General features: G+C 43.8%; 1 protein-coding gene across 1 annotated transcript; it reads right to left on the bottom strand.

Annotated features, from left to right (window-relative positions):
• Positions 1 to 6849: 6849 nt before the first annotated feature.
• On the bottom strand, positions 6850 to 10134 carry ccndx (cyclin Dx). Its single transcript, XM_066708748.1, has 4 exons — positions 9599 to 10134; positions 9199 to 9417; positions 8722 to 9054; positions 6850 to 8498 (listed from the first exon to the last, which is right to left on the bottom strand). The coding sequence occupies exons 1-4, from the start codon at positions 9797 to 9799 to the stop codon at positions 8295 to 8297; spliced, it is 957 nt and encodes a 318-aa protein (XP_066564845.1). The 5' UTR covers positions 9800 to 10134; the 3' UTR covers positions 6850 to 8294.
• Positions 10135 to 15811: the final 5677 nt, after the last annotated feature.

Genomic DNA, 15811 nt, shown 5'->3' with positions numbered 1-15811 from the left:
AAATGTTAAATGTAAAAGTTAAATATACATGTTAAATATAAATGTTAAATGTAAAAGATAAATATAAATGTTAAATATAAATATAAATGTTAAATGTGGAGTTTGTAAAATAAATATATACCTAACATGCAAATCCAGTCTGGTCAGGTTAGCCTCTCACAGCAGTGGCTGAAGTGTAGTGACAGCAAGTGCAATGTATAATGTATTCTGTTATTAAGAGAAGAGATCATGTCCACACACTGCATTGAAAAGGAAACAAAGTCAGACATTTATTTATTTGTGGAATCAGGTCAGAGAAAAAGCTTCAAACGTTTCAGCTTCATCAGTGCTTAGGAAGCGCTGCTCACAAAGCTCAGGTTTTCTGTTATGAATTTAACTGCGGGGAAATTAAAAACATGTTGAAACTTTATAAATGCATATATTACGATGCATTCTAAATTAAACTTGTCTGAATCTCACGATCTGTCCAATATTGAGTGTTTTATACATTAGTATCCCACAATGCATCTGGTTACAGGCATGACCCAGTCACTATCACAGTGCGCTGCTTCAGTGAGTGGACCACTGATGACCAGGACTGTGTGTTATTTATTATAAATGTAATATGCTAGTGTGATTGTGGACCAGTGTCTCAAAGTGGGGAATGATTCTCTGCTAATTTATACTTCACACCCTGGCCTTCTGGTCCACTGGCCGCTCACTGTATATAAATTCTGCCCTGTGCCTTGTGCTGCATCCGCAGTTTTAATTCAGTTCTTACTGGGAACTCGAAGTAGGCCTCCATAAAGTCATGCTGGCCTGCTGGGATTATAAAACCATCTGTAGCTAGATGAGATCTACCCAGGAGACCAGCCGGATAGAAGATTTCCCTCCCGAAACCTGCCGGTTTATCTGGGCTAACGCTACGCACGTTTGCCTCACAAATACGCAGAAAGATGTCTCCTGGATGGCTGTGAGTCGGTGTCTCCCCACCCGAGTGTTCATGCACAGGAGGGGCATAGCTCCTTATGACATCTGCCCCTATAAGGGTTGCCTGGGGAAGGAGACGGAGGCTCACATCTTTATAGATTGCCCCTCCGCCTACAGGGTCTGGCTCCTGTTTTCTCCGTTCCTCCACAGGTTTGCCGTTCCTGTGCGGGCGACCGCCCAGCAGATCCTGTATGGACCAGCCAGGGGATTGACATCTTCAACCCTGAGGTGCTGGTGGCGTGTCGTCTGCGCAGTGAAACGGGCCCTGTGGGAGGGACGGAACATCTGCCTATTCAATAAGCAGGAGCTGGACCCAATTGTCATCGTGTGGGGGGGCATGGTACTCGTGAGGGATTATGTCAATCTGGAGGTCCTACAGAGGGGCAAGAAGGAAGCCTTTAAGAACTGGCAGATACAAGATCTGGGGGAGCTCAGGATCCCATGATGGGACCCACCTCCGGGGACGGTCATCTCCCCCTGCTGGAGCCCGAGTCCAAGATCTTTTAACTAATTTATGAATGATTGTCTTTTAAAAAATGACTTTTAAAAATGAATTTTAATTGTTTTTAAAGATTTAGTTGTTTTTAAAAGCACTAGTTGTTTGGGGTTTTTTTGGTTTAGTTTTGTTCTATTTTTTTGTCAAATACATTGACCGTTTGGATTTAATTTTAAATGCATTGGACCGTTTTGGTTTGTTTTTTATTTTTACCATTTTAATTGTTTTTTTATTTTGTCCGATGCATTTTCAGTTATTTTCAATGTATTTGACTTTTTTGTTGGTAGCAGTTTGCTTTAATCACGTTTGTTTTGTTGTTTTGTGCACTTGTTTATTTGAAGTTTAGTATTTTGTTGACGTTAAATCACTAAGATTTTAAAATTTTTAAGTGATTTTAAGATTTGAATTTTTAAAAATTTAATCATAAGTATTAAATTTTGTTTGAATGTTTTTATCCTTGAAATGTAAAATACTTTTACCAATAAAACAGTATTTTACTGGGAACTCCGAAGGGTCTGGGTCGCCTCCACACTAGGGTTGGCCGTGCACCGGCTCCGAAGCCTGAGCGGAGCTGAACAGCCCTTGTTAGTTGTGCTCCGGAGCCGGAGCAGAGCTGGAGCTGGTATTGCTGGAGCCGGAGCTGAGGTCATGGAGCTGCTCCACTCTTTTCCCCCCTTCATTAAACTCACCCAGATAGTAAGTCCAGTTTTCTTGAATTAACAAAATACATAACTTCATAGATTTTGTTGTGTGTTGGGGGTTATAAAATAAGATCAGTTCTCACTCCAGCTATTAGTACATAATACATTATTTTTTATGACATTCCTAATTTAGTTAAGAGTTACATTGATTGTTTACGTGGTTGGTTGTTTAGCTATGAATTATATATCTTGCACCTGTATTGGAGTAAGAGCAGTGACTGTTTGTTAGTTAATTTAGCAACTTATGGAGCACACTCGACATGCCCTGTCTGCAATCAGAAGCGTTACCTCCTACCTCAGTGACCGGACCTACCAAGTGACATGGCGAGGTTCCTCATCCACCCCCCAACCTCTCCTCACAGGGATTCCCCAAGGCTCCATCCTGGGCCCCCTCCTGCTCTCTACACTCGCTCCCTGTGCCCCCTCATCGGATGCCATGATTTCTCCTACCACTTTTACGCTGATGATGCCCAGATCTTCCTGTCTTTTCCCTCTTCTGACCCTCTCATCCCCTCTCGCATCTCTTCCTGCTTGTCTGCTATCTCTGCCTGGATGCACTCACACCACCTCAAGCTCAACATCTCCAGATCAGATCTTCTGTTTTTCCCCCACTCTTCCTCATCTTCTGCTGACCTCTCCATCTCGATCCCCTTGGAATCCACCACACTCTCTTCTTCTTCTTCCGCTAAAAATCTCGGAGTCACCCTCAATCCTGTGCTCTCCTACACCCAGCACATCACCACACTGATGCGCACCTGTAGATTCTTCCTGAGCAACATATGCCGAATCCGTCCCTTCCTCACAGACTACTCGACGCAGCTGCTCGTCCAGTCACTGGTCCTCTCCCGCCTGGACTACTGCAACTCCCTCCTGGCCGGCCTGCCTGCAACTACTACCCGCCCGCTCCAGCTCATCCAGAACTCTGCGGCTCGTCTGATGTTCTCTCTGCCCCATTTTGCATACTCTACTCCACTCATCCGCTCCCTCCACTGGCTCCCGATACCGGCACACATTCAGTTCAAGACATTAACACTCACCTACCGCTGTCTCGACCACACTGCACCAAGTTACCTTCAGACACTCGTCTCTCCATACATCCCCTTCAGACCACTGCGGTCTTCCAGTGCCAGAAGACTAACCTCCTCTCCACTCTCCTTCCTCCAGAGCCCGCTCCTTCTCATCCCTGGCCCCTAAATGGTGGAACGACCTTCCCACCGAAGTCAAAACAGCAGAGTCCTTGACCTCATTCCGGTGCTTACTCAAGACGCATCTTTTCAGACAGTACTGATAATATTAGTCCTTTTAATCCCTGTTCTTGATTGTTTTCCTCCTTGCTCCCTTTCCTGTAGCCCTTGACTGTGACCCTACATCTTGACAGCACTTAGCTTTTACCGTCTAGGATGTATGACCTCACTTATTGTACTTGCCTGTGTAAATTGGAAGTTGTAAAATGTATTATATTTTGAATTGCTATGTTTTTATGTAAATTGAATTTGTAATGGATTGATGCCTTTACTTAACTGTATTTTTGCACTTTGTTTTGGACTTCTGTTGTAAGTCGCCCTGGATAAGGGTGTCTGCCAAGAAATAATAATAATAATAATAATAATAATAATAATAATAATAATAATAATAATAATTAATTGTAATTATATGACACCTTCACTTTCTCACTCCATTCAAGAAGTGATTCTATAATCTCAGGGCATGTCTCTCATAAACCACTTGCAAAAGAAGTAAAGTCAATTTTAACTCTAAAGTTTTAAGTATTTCCAAATTATTTTATTCTTCATCTGCCTAAATTAACCTCATTTTATAGCCATCTGTTATCTGAAGTGTCCTGACTAGTTTGTCCAAAAGGTGGTTGCCAGGGAGTTAAGGTCACATGCAGGAGTCATGCCCCCTGCACCTTTTTGGCCACTTTTGAGATACGAAATACTGGACCCCTGGTGGGGGGAGGTTTGCAAAATGTCAACCTAGGGGGAGTGCTGGCAATTAGATGACAGTGGGGGGAGGTTGAGCGCAAATTGTACACTGATAACATTTGTAACGACATATCCAATAGATTACAGTACTTAAAATAACCGGACATCTTCCAAAAATACTGGACAGAGGTTTTCTTCCAGGATTTCTTTGTACTTTGCTGCATCCATTTTGCATGATGCTGCCACCACCATGTTTCACGGTAGGGATGGTGTTCTCGGGATGATGTGCGGTGTTAGGCTTGCACCAAATGTAGCGCTTAGCGTTGAGACCAGAAAGCTCTATTTGGGTCTCATCAGACCATAGAATCTAGGATTACTTGGTCTCAGAGTCTCCCACAAGCCTTCTGGCAAACTCTAGCCGAGATTTGATGCGAGTTTTTATAAACAATGGCTTTTGTTTTGCAACTCTCCCAAAAAGGCCACTTTTGTGAAGAACCTGGCTTTTGTTGCAGTATACAGATTCACAGTTGTGCCATATTCTCTCCATTTCTTAATAATGCACTTTACTGTGCTCCAGAGGATATTCAATGCCTTGGAAATGTTCTTATATCCTACACCTGATTGGTGCTTTTGAAGAACCTTATTCTGGATTTGATTTTAATTTTCCTTCATCTTCATTATGTAGTTTTTGTTAGGAATTGTACTAACCAACTATGGGACCTCCCTGAGACAGGTGTATTTAACCTAAAATCACGTGACACACCTTAATTGGTGGATTATGTGACTGTGGAGACAATTGGTTCACCACAGCTCAATCAGGTGTGTCATAGCAAAGGGGGTGATTACTTATGCATTCAAGTATTTTCTTTTTTGTATTTGTTATTAATTTAGAACAATTTGCAGGTTATATTTTTCACTTTGACAATGGACATTTTCTGTGTTGATCAGTGGCAAAAACTCCTGATTAAATCCAGTCTGATTTCATGTTGTAAAACAATGACATGTATAAAAGTCCAAGGGGGGGTGAATACTTTTGAGAGGCACTGTATACGCCTGTCAGCAGTGGGTGTGGCTGTAATAGCCAAATCCACTAATTAGAAGGGGTGTCGGCATACATTTGGCCATATAGTGTACAAATACCAGACAGTCCGCTAAAATACTGGCTGGATGGCAAGCCTAATTACCACAGACATCTTTAAAATGTTCTACTTTTTCATGTTTGAATGGTTAAACAGATGTTTGTTATTAATATTTTGGTTTTGTTAAACAGTTATTTACATAAAAGTAAAAAAAAATATATAATAATAAAAGAAAATGTTATAAATAATGATCGCATCCTAGTTTGCACTTTTCTTGTGTGGCTCTGGAGCTGGTTAAAAGCAGCCGAAGCCGCAGCCTCCACACAGCCGCAGTGTGGAGCTGCAGCACAGCTGCTCCGGAACCGGAGCCAGCAAACCCGGAGCACTGCCAACCCTACTCCACACTGCCTCTGCTGAAACAAAACAAAAAAATGTCAGTCTCTGCAGGAATCTATAGTATAGTATACTCTGGCTGCCCCCGCTGGTGATGAAGGGGAACCCGAGTCCAAGTGCAAGTGTACCTAGAAGCATTGATGCTGTTTTTAAGGCAAATGGTGGTCACACCAAATATTGATTTGATGTAGATTTTTCTTCTGTTCACTTACTTTGCATTTAGTTAATTGATAAATATAATCTATTGACATGTCTCTTTTTGAAAGCATTCTTTCCTTACAGCATTTTTTCACACCTGCCTAAAACTTTTGCACAGTACTGTATATAGAGTTATTTCTCATTATGCACTAAGCAAGGAATTTGTAACCAACATGGGACATACAGTCTTCACTTTTATAACACAACGAGTTGAGAGGCAACTTGGTTTATTTTTCTGTCGAGTCAGTGAATCATTGAATGAGTTTTGATGGGTAGGTCAGCTGCAACGCGATCATCAGGTAATGCGCTGCTTTCAGTTCGCTGCCTTGTTGACCCATATGGACTGAACACGATTTAGATTTTGTAAACATAAACACTCCCAGATCAGATGCCCGCTGCAAACGCCGAGATAAAACACAATACCTGCGTACTTTAACCAGACAATGTCTAACGTTTACATATGTCTGTCTGGGTCTGGAGCTTAACGAAAGGAAAGGTTATATGACGATCAAATACTGAAGATCCATCAGCACTAACTTGGAAATGTAAAATTGATGAAGTGCACTTTGTATGAAGGACCTCGAAACACACATATTAACGGCGTTTTTAAACAAGGGATGGCAGCTGAAGTCCATTCATCACATCAGACAAGCACAGAACACAGTAAGATAGAGAGAAACCCCAACACTAAGACATTGCACTCATATAAAACACCAGAACCAGTAACTATACTGTAAGTTTCAGGCTCGTTCTCACTGTCGGCTCAGTCTCTCCGAGTCTATCCAATCAGCGCTCTCAAGCCGTTAACCAATGACGCGGATCTATTAGGCTAGAACACGCCCCTAGCATAAACGCGGCGTGGTGTTGTCATAACTGCGTTAGAAAAAAATAATATCACGTCTCGGGGTGATGAGCACTGCTGGGCATCTCTAGCGTAATATCGAATATAGAGGCATATTTTTGTTTTGGTTGAACCCCCTGATTTCTCTCATTCTACCCTCCTTCTCGTTCTCTCTCCGTCCAAACAGACAGACCCGCACAGTTTCAATGCAATATGTGTATAATTTATTTAAAAATAGATGTTTCTTTCACAAATACAGTCTCTGTGTCACATTATAAAAGCTGCAACAACAACAACAACAACAATAAAAACAACAACCATAATAACATAAATTACACACAATAATAAAGTACATTAAACATAAATAAATAAATAAATAAATACATAAATAAATAAAATCGAATACACTCAGATATCGGAAAATATCAATGCATTTCAATCACTTCAGTACAAGCAACTAGATGAGTAATCAATACACAGAAATAGATGTAAACACTGAGATACATTAATACAGCAATACGCTACTACATTTTCCATAATTTAATAATAATAATAATAATAATAATAATAATAATAATAATAATAATAATAATAATAATAATTAATAAAAGTGAGCAAGTTTATATTGAATAAATAAATCCAAAGTGCAATTTTGAGTATCGTCCACAATATGTTAGTGTTTCCTCACGAAGTGCTAGTGAGCAGATTGTGAACCGGAAAAGGTAGTGAGACAGGAAGACTAGTCAATTTTAAGCTAGAGACCAGTAAATTTTACCTAAAATTCACAGACAGAGGGAGACAGATAGAGAGTGAGATTATAGTGACAGTGTGGTCTCTCTCTCTCTCTCTCTCTCTCTCTCTCTCTCTCTCTCTCTCTCTTTATCTCTGTGCATCAGCTTGTTTCTTTCCATTCAGATTCATTTCAATTTACACCGATCAGCCATAACATTATGACCACTGACAGGTGAAGTGAATAACACTGATAATCTCGTTATCATGGCACCTGTCAGTGGGTGGGATATATTAGAGAGCAAGTGAACATTTTGTCCTCAAAGTTGATGTGTTAGAAGCAGGAAAAATGGGCAAGCGTAAGGATCTGAGCGACTTTGACAAGGGTCAAATTGTGATGGCTTAAACAACTGGGTCAGAGCATCTCCAAAACTGCAGCTCTTGTGGGGTGTTCCCGGTCTGCAGTGGTTAGTACCTATCAAAAATGGTCCAAGGAAGGAAAAGCGCTGAACCGGCGACAGGGTCATGGGTGGCCAAGCCTCATTGATGCACGTAGGGAGCGAAGGCTGGACCGTGTGGTCCGATCCAACAGATGAGCTACTGTAGCTCAAATTGCTGAAAAAGGACCACGGAGCAATGGAGGAAGGTGGCCTGGTCTGATGAATCATGAGTTCAAGGTGTTGACTTGGCCTCCAAATTCCCCAGATCTCAATCCAATCGAGCATCTGTGGGATGTGCTGGAGAAACAAGTCCGATCCATGGAGGCCCCACCTTGCAACTTACAGGACTTAAAGGATCTGCTGCTCACGTCTTAGTGCCAGATACCACAGAACACCTTCAGAGGTCTAGTGGAGTCCATGCCACGATGGGTCAGGGCTGTTTTGGTGGCAAAAGGGGGACCTACACAATATTAGGCAGGTGGTCATAATGTTATGGCTGATCGGTGTAAATCTCAACACTCATTTAAAATTCTACGTCTCTGAGGTTGGTGGGGGTGCTGCTCCTCTCTCCCTCTGTCCCACTCTCCTTTCGCTCCCTCTTTCCCTCACTCTCCCTCTCTTCCTCTCCCTTAATCCCCCTCTCCTTCTGTCTCTCCCTCTGCATTCCAGCCTGCAGTCTGTCCTTCAGAGCACCCTCTACCTGCTCTGTGTAGAATCGCAGGAGTGCCTGTGAGAGAGACAGAGAGAGAGACAGAGAGAGAGACAGACAGAGATAGGGAGAAAGGTTAATACGGACATACTGACTGACTGACTGGACACTACAGTACATTACATTAATACTGACTAAGAGAGAGCGATAGACAGGTCAGTCAATACAGACTAACTGGACACCAACACACTCACCTACACAGATACACAGCCATACACACACATTTCTCTCAGGCACTCACTGGGTCAGCTCTGCAAAGCCCAGCCAGCTGATTGGTCATCCCCTCACAAGGGCCCCTGTAGCCCAACCCCCTGAGGGCAGAGTTGAGTGTTGCTGCAGCAATCAGGGAGGGAGGCGTGCCCAAGAAGCGGACATCACAAACGCACATGGCGACCAAGGTGTCTGCATGGCGACGGATTGTTGTTAGAAGACCTTTGCACCCCTCCCTCTCCTCCTCCTCCTGCTCCTGTGTCTCCCCCAGCCCCAGAGCAGAAAGGAAGTGGGGCAGGAAGTCATGGGGGGTTACCGCGGCGACATCCCAGCGCAGGGTCGTCAAGACAACACGCTCCATCTCCTGAGAGAGAGAGAGAGAGTTACAAAACAGCTTTCTAAAGACCGGATAGAGAAAATGACACACACATTCTCTCTCTCTCTCTCTCTCTCTCTCTCTCTCTCTCTCTCTCTCACAACACACACACACCCTCTAACCCTCTCTCACTCTGAGCTGTGCAGTGCTGTATCTGTGTGGGGTGGCTGCACAAAGCTGGCGAGAACCCAGCCCCTCTCCTCCCTGTCGCAGCTTGCAGGCAAGCAGGAGGCAGGCAGCACCAAGCAACCACAGGGAGTCAGTCCGGACTGGTGCCGCTGCCAGGGCCCGGTCCAGCAGGGCCAGACTGAGAGACGGGACCCCCTCCTCAGACTGCCACTCACTGCACACCTGCACAGAGAAGGAGAAAGAGAGACTAACTTAACACACATTTAAAAATACATTATTTCTGTCACAGACACAGATTTAGTCAAGTCAGTGTATCAGGCAGTGAGTGTGTCAGTCAGTCAGTGTATCAGTTGGTCAATTGGTCAGTCAATCATTCAATCAGTCAGTCTGTCAGTCTTATTACCTCCAGTGTCCAGGTGGCCAGTGTGTCTCTGCAGTGGGGGTGTCTCTGGACGCTGGTCAGGTAGGATGGGGGGGGCAGGTACCTCTCCTCCGTCAGCAGCAGCGTCTCTATCACTCGCTCCCCGGAGAGCACAGGGTCCCAGTGTGCACTCACCCCCCCAGCCGCACCCCCTTCCTCCCCACACCACAGAGAGCCCCTCATCCCAGAGAGAGAGAGGGAGGGTGAGTGAGAGGGTGGGAGAGAGAGATGAAGAAGGCGGGAGAGACTGTGAAAATTATGTGAGTTTCTGTCTGTCTCTCGCTGTCTCTCTAAAGTGTGTGTCTGCCTATCAGTGTGTCTGTGTGTGTTTGTATGTTTCTCTATGTGTAGCAGTGTATGTCTGTCTATGTGTGTGTAGCAGTTTTTGTATGTGTCTGTCTCTGTGTGTGTAGTAGTGTGTGTGTGTCAGTTTCCGTGTGTGTAGCAGTGTGTGTGTGTCTGTCTCCGTGTGTGTAGCAGTGCAAGTTTCTCTCTGTTCTGAATCTCACAGACCTTAGTAAGAGACTTTATACACATTCCAGTGACTCCACCCCCACACCCTCTCCCTCCCTCAAGTGCCTGTGATTGGCAGACACTCTTGGCCATTGTGAAAGAAATGCAAATATGAAAGTTCCACAGGAGTGTCACTTTCTCAGGCACACACAGACAGATGCTCTGATATATTTAGTTATTTCAATTGAACAGAAAAGTACAGTTATTATTATAAAAAACATAAACTCAATCACACTGATAGTCAGATAGATACATAGATAAATAGCTACACTGTACAATAGTTCAATAAGATGTCCAGTATGTGCCCATCAGCAGAGTGTCTGTTGAGTCAGAAACAGGAGTTAATGTAAAGTGTTGCCCTGTAAACCTCCCAGTCAGGACATGTGGACTGTAACTATTGCAGCACACTGGCCAGTCCGAGGGATGGTGGGTCTTCTCTGAGCTGGGACCCCATGCCGCTCAGCCTTTTTCCACCATCTCCAGGACCTTTTGATGGAGCATTGAGCATTGGCACAAAATGGGCTGGCCAGGATTTGAACCTACGCTCTGACATGTGTATTGCACTCACTGAGCCACTGTACCACCCAAGCACCAGGGAGGATGTCCATGTGTATTTTGAGATGCAGGGCACAGCACACAGTTCTGTGGGAGCAGGCTCTGGGCCACAGATTGGCCTCCACAGGTCCCATGTCCCATGCCCCTAATGATACACCTAATCTTGCTGAAATGACCACAGTGCCAGTCAGCAGCGCAGTCCCTGTCTCAGTTCAGTGTACAGGGCAGAGTGTGTGTGTCTGTGTGTGAGTGTGTGTGTGACTGTAAGTCTGTGTAAATATGTGTTACTGTGTGTGTGTGTGTGTGTGTGTGTGTGTGTGTTTCCATGTGTCTGTCTGCAGTTAAAGAAGAGAGAGAAAGAGAGAGCGAACGCGAGAGAAAGACAAAGACACACTTACAGTAGAAAAGAGGGAGGCCCATTTACTTCACTCCCCGTTAGCATTCACGGGCTGTAAAGATGAACAGATTGGGAGGGAGGGAGGAAAGGAGGGAGACAATGAGATTCCTGAGCTGCAGGGAGCTGAGGGAGGGACAGGTGGACAGGGGACACATCACAGGCTCAGACCAGACCACACCATCCTCTCCCTCCAACTCCCCAGGGAGGTCAAAGTTCAACCTCACTACTGTCACATTCCACTTGTCTCCCCCTCCTCCCCTCGCCTCCTCTCTCTCTGTCTCTTTCATTGTCAGGAACAATCTGTTGCATTATCTGTCTCTCACTCTGTGTCACTGACAGGAACAATCTGTTGCATTCTCTCTCTCTGTGTCCCTCTGCTCTATCACTCTTGTCCTCTCTCCGTGCCACTGTCAGGAACACTTTTTTTCTCTTTCTCCCTCTCTCCCTCTTTTACTTACTTTATCTCTTAACTACTCCATGCATCTCTCTCTTCTTTGGTCTCTCTCTCACTCTTCTATCCTCTCCTCCCTTCACTTTCTTTCCTTCGCTCGCCTTTCCCTCTCTCCCTCCCTCTCTCTCTTCTTTACATATTTTCTGTATCATTTCTATTCTTCCTGGTCTCTCTCTCTGTCCCTCCCTCTCTCTTTACTAGAGCCATCCCTATCTGGCTTCCTCCCTCTTTTCTTCATCACAATCTGCTCTCCCTCCCTCATTGTCAAACTCAACAATTGTTTACCAGCCACATTGTCTTGATATATGACCCCCCCCCACTGCCCCTCTCTCTCGTGCACTCTCTGACAGGGACAATCTGTTCTTCTCTCCCTGCTTTCCCCTCCCTCTCTTTTCACAAACTTTTGCACCATGTCAGTAAAATAATTCCCTCCCTCCTTTTCAATAAAACACTGTGTATTGTTAAACAGCCTGCCTGTGCTCTCTCTCTCTCTCTCTCTCTCTCTCTCTCTCTCTCTCTCTCTCTCTCTCTCTCTCTCTCAGTTCAATTCAATGCAATTCAATTCAATTCAAGGGTGCTTTACTGGCATGACAAACAGGTCTGCAGTGTTGCCAAAGTAGTTAATATTACATACATACATTGAAAAAATAAGAAAAGATAAGAAAAATAATAAGTCAGTGTTTTTCATCAAATATATTACAGTAATAAAAAAGGGAAAAGGTGCAATATAGTTTATAAATAAAATCTTAATATACATGTACATTTACTTTATTTATTTATAACTAACAAGTTTACAGCCTGTGCTCGTGTATGTTTTCACAGTGAATCCCTCAGGCTGTGGCAGGCGGCTAGGGGGGCTGTGTGTCCCTCCCCGAGGAGTATTGCTATTTTGTTTTTAATTTATCAATTCTGAAAAAGATGTTATAATATTTATGAATTTATTAAAGAATATTTCCCTAATTTGAATATATTTACTGCAGTGGAGGAGGACCCCCCGCTCTCGCATGCTGTGGCCGTCAGCACCCAACCCCCCTCTCCTCGCCCCGCTGTGACACGTTTTTATCATCAGCACCCTCCCCCCGCTCTCGCAAGTATTCACCGTCAGCACGCGCCCCCCCCTCTCAGGTTTTCACCATCAGCACCCCCCCCTACTCTCACATGTTTTTACCGTCACCCCTCCCCGCTCTCGCACGTTTTTACCATCAGAACCCCCCCCAGCCATACATTTGTAGGCCAAAATCTGGACGGCAAAGGGGTCCCTGGGTCAAAAAAGTTTGGAAACCCCTGTTATATAGCATAGGTAAGTTTAGAGTCTATCAGACAGGGAAATCATAAAAGTCTGAAATAACAGTTCAGCAGCATTCACAAAAGAACTCAGGGCACCTACACAGTGTATCGATTCAAATAGGGTTATTCATTTTTACATTGTTAGGCGTGGGGGCATTACATTTATAATTTGGTTGACTCTGATTGGGGGCAGGTAAGCAGTGCTGACCTGAGGCTGGTCTCTGTTCGCAGTACTAGCGGGGGTCAGTGCCTTGAGCTTCAGGGCCAGCTGACTCAGGGGACTCTTTTCAGGGCTGAGCTCTTGGGTTTGGAGGGCCTTGTACTAGAGTGAATCTGACTCACTTTTCTTTAGGTGCATACAGAATTTGAGTGCTCTTTTCTTGATGTTGATGAGAGTTTGGTAATGGCCTAATTTTGCCCTGCATGTGTGGTTTGGTGTGTTCCTGTGCACCTGCAGTATGTTTTTATAGAATTCAGCATGTAGTGTTTCAATAGGATGTTTATCCCACCTAGTGTAGTCCTGTTGACTCAGTGGACCCCATACCTCACTACCATACAGCACAATGGGCTCTCTCTCTCCCCCCTCTCTACCAGCATTTCTCCCAGGGTCACTCTCTCTCTAATTATAAGAGTCTCTCCCTGCAGTGTCTGTCTACAGTTTCTACACTGTAAATAACCTGCTGTCTATTTGCGAGTATGTTGCTCTATTCTTTACAGTAAAATGATGTTTTCAGTGTTTGTTACTGTAGTTTGTCTGGATCTCCACAATGTTAATCTGCTGCCCCTGTATTCTCTCTGGGATGCTTACAGTGTGATGCTGCAGCAGTGTGGCACAGCCTGGTGACGATGAGACCCTGCTGCTCTCCCTGTACACTGCTGCTGGGCAGAGTAGGACAGGGGTTGCACTGCTGACTGGTACTGTGAGATTTTATTGAGATTAGGGGGCATCGGCCCACTCAGACTGAAGCCTGTGGAGGCAGATCTGTGAGACTTTCCAGCCTGGTGTGTATGAATCTTAATATACGTGCGGGCATCTTCCCTGGCGCCACTGGACGGTACAGTGGCGACATGCATTTTTGACATGGCAGAGCATAGGTTAAAATCCTGGTTTATGACCGCATATGAGCGTGTGTAGTTATGATTTAGGCCAGAACTGCTCATATTAATCTCTTTTGGGGTGGCAGATTTAACACCTTAAAGCAGTTTTAAAGGACTTTACTCACGGTCACAGCAAAAACGAGGCTCTGAAAGCATCAGTTGTGGAAGTGCAACAAACAAACATGTATCAGTGTTGTGTTCCTAGCCGTGTGAGTGATTGCTTTTGAAGAACTAAATTTAATATTTCTAGATACATTTCACATTCCTAGAGTTTTAAAGCTGACCCTGTTTCTCTGTTACTCTTTGGATCTGGTTAAGGCTGACCTGGTTTGAGCCTTCCTCAAACAGTATAGATTCTTTCTCTAATTTAAAATATAGCTATCTTATCTCTAAGGCTCTGCATTCTGTTGTTTCACTACATCTTGTTGTTTAACAAAACTTGCTGTGTTAGCATCCTTGACCAAGAGATTATTCATTCATAAAGTCTATGTAGTAAGTAATTTAAATGTCTCTTGTTAATTAGTTACAATTTGCTTAGTAAGCTTGTTTGCACCAATCAAAAAGGAAAGAACTGTCTTCTCTGTCTTGTACACAACCCATAAAAAACCAAATTGTTGAGACTGTCTGAGGAAACTTCTCCTGTCAGGCTCCCCTGCAGCTGCCGGAATAAAGAATCAACCTTCTACCACACACCAAGTCTCTTGCTATTTATCTCAACTCTTCAGCCTTTATGACAGAAATAAAGGCCTGTCATTTCACAGATTTCAAGAAGATAAACAACAGAGAAAGCCTGGATTATCACAATTCGCCGAAACATTGTACTACTTTTCTGTAGTATTTTTGTTCAATTTGGTATTAATTGGACTGATTACATTTGGTGAGCTCTTAACACTAGAACCGCAGAGATTTCGTATTAAATACAACCACTGCACCCGCAAAATGTGTCTCCTTATAAAACAGCTGTGTTACCAAAACGAAAAATAAACAGTTGGATTCAACTTATTATTTTTACATATGAACGTCACACAACATTTCACTGCAGAAACACTGCATTCACATTGAAAATGTAAGTTTTTTTGTTTTGTTTGTTTTTGTTTTTGTTTTGTCCTGTTCTGTGAGTTTGTGTGGCCGACCACTTCGCGGCTAAGCTGTTGTTGCTCCTATATGTTTCCTCTTAACAATAACAAGACTTACAGCTCACCAGGGCAGCTCTAGCAGGGCATCCTATGACGATGCCACATTGAAAGTCATTGAGCTCTCAGTAAAGTTCATTCTACTGCCAATGCTTGTCTAAGGAGATTGCTGTTTGGCTTGATTTTACAGTGGCTCTCAAAAGTATTCACCCCTCTTGGTCTTTTCCACATGTCATGTCAGTAAACACCGAAAATGTCCATAATGTCAATGTGAAAAATATGATCTCCATTTTTTTCTAAATTAATTACAAATACAAAACAGCTTTGACAGCAATTACAGCCATGAGTCTATGTGTATAAGTCTCTACTAGCTTTGCACATCTGGACACAGCAATGTTTGCCCATTCGTCTTTGCAAAATTGCTCAAGCTCCATCAATTTGGATAGGGCCCTTTGGTGAACAGCAATGTTCAACTCTTTCCACATATTCTCAATTGGATTGCGGTCCGAGCTTTGACTGGGTCACTCCAGGACATTGACCTTTTTATTTTTAAGCCACTCCAATGTGCCTTTAGTTGTATGTTTGGGGTCATTGCCCTGCTGGAAGATGAATCTTCTCCCAAGTCCCAGGTCTCTTGCAGACTTCAGCAGGTTTTTTTTACAGGATTTCTCTGTACTTTGCTGCATCCATTTTACATAATGTTGCCACCACCATGCTTCATGGTAGGGATGGTGTTCTCAGGATGATGTGCAGTGTTAGGC

Source organism: Amia ocellicauda, chromosome 7 (assembly GCF_036373705.1).
Source record: "Amia ocellicauda isolate fAmiCal2 chromosome 7, fAmiCal2.hap1, whole genome shotgun sequence".
Taxonomy (NCBI): Eukaryota; Metazoa; Chordata; class Actinopteri; order Amiiformes; family Amiidae; genus Amia; species Amia ocellicauda.
This window is presented reverse-complemented; position numbering and strand designations above follow the sequence as displayed.

Coding starts and splice junctions, on each gene's coding strand:
- ccndx (XM_066708748.1), bottom strand. CDS start 9,799: ATGAGGGGCTCTCTGTGGTGTGGGGAGGAAGGGGGTGCGGCTGGGGGG. Junction 9,418..9,598: donor TGGCCACCTGGACACTGGAG/GTAATAAGACTG, acceptor TTCTCTGTGCAG/GTGTGCAGTGAGTGGCAGTC. Junction 8,499..8,721: donor GGCTTTGCAGAGCTGACCCA/GTGAGTGCCTGA, acceptor TCTCTCTCACAG/GCACTCCTGCGATTCTACAC.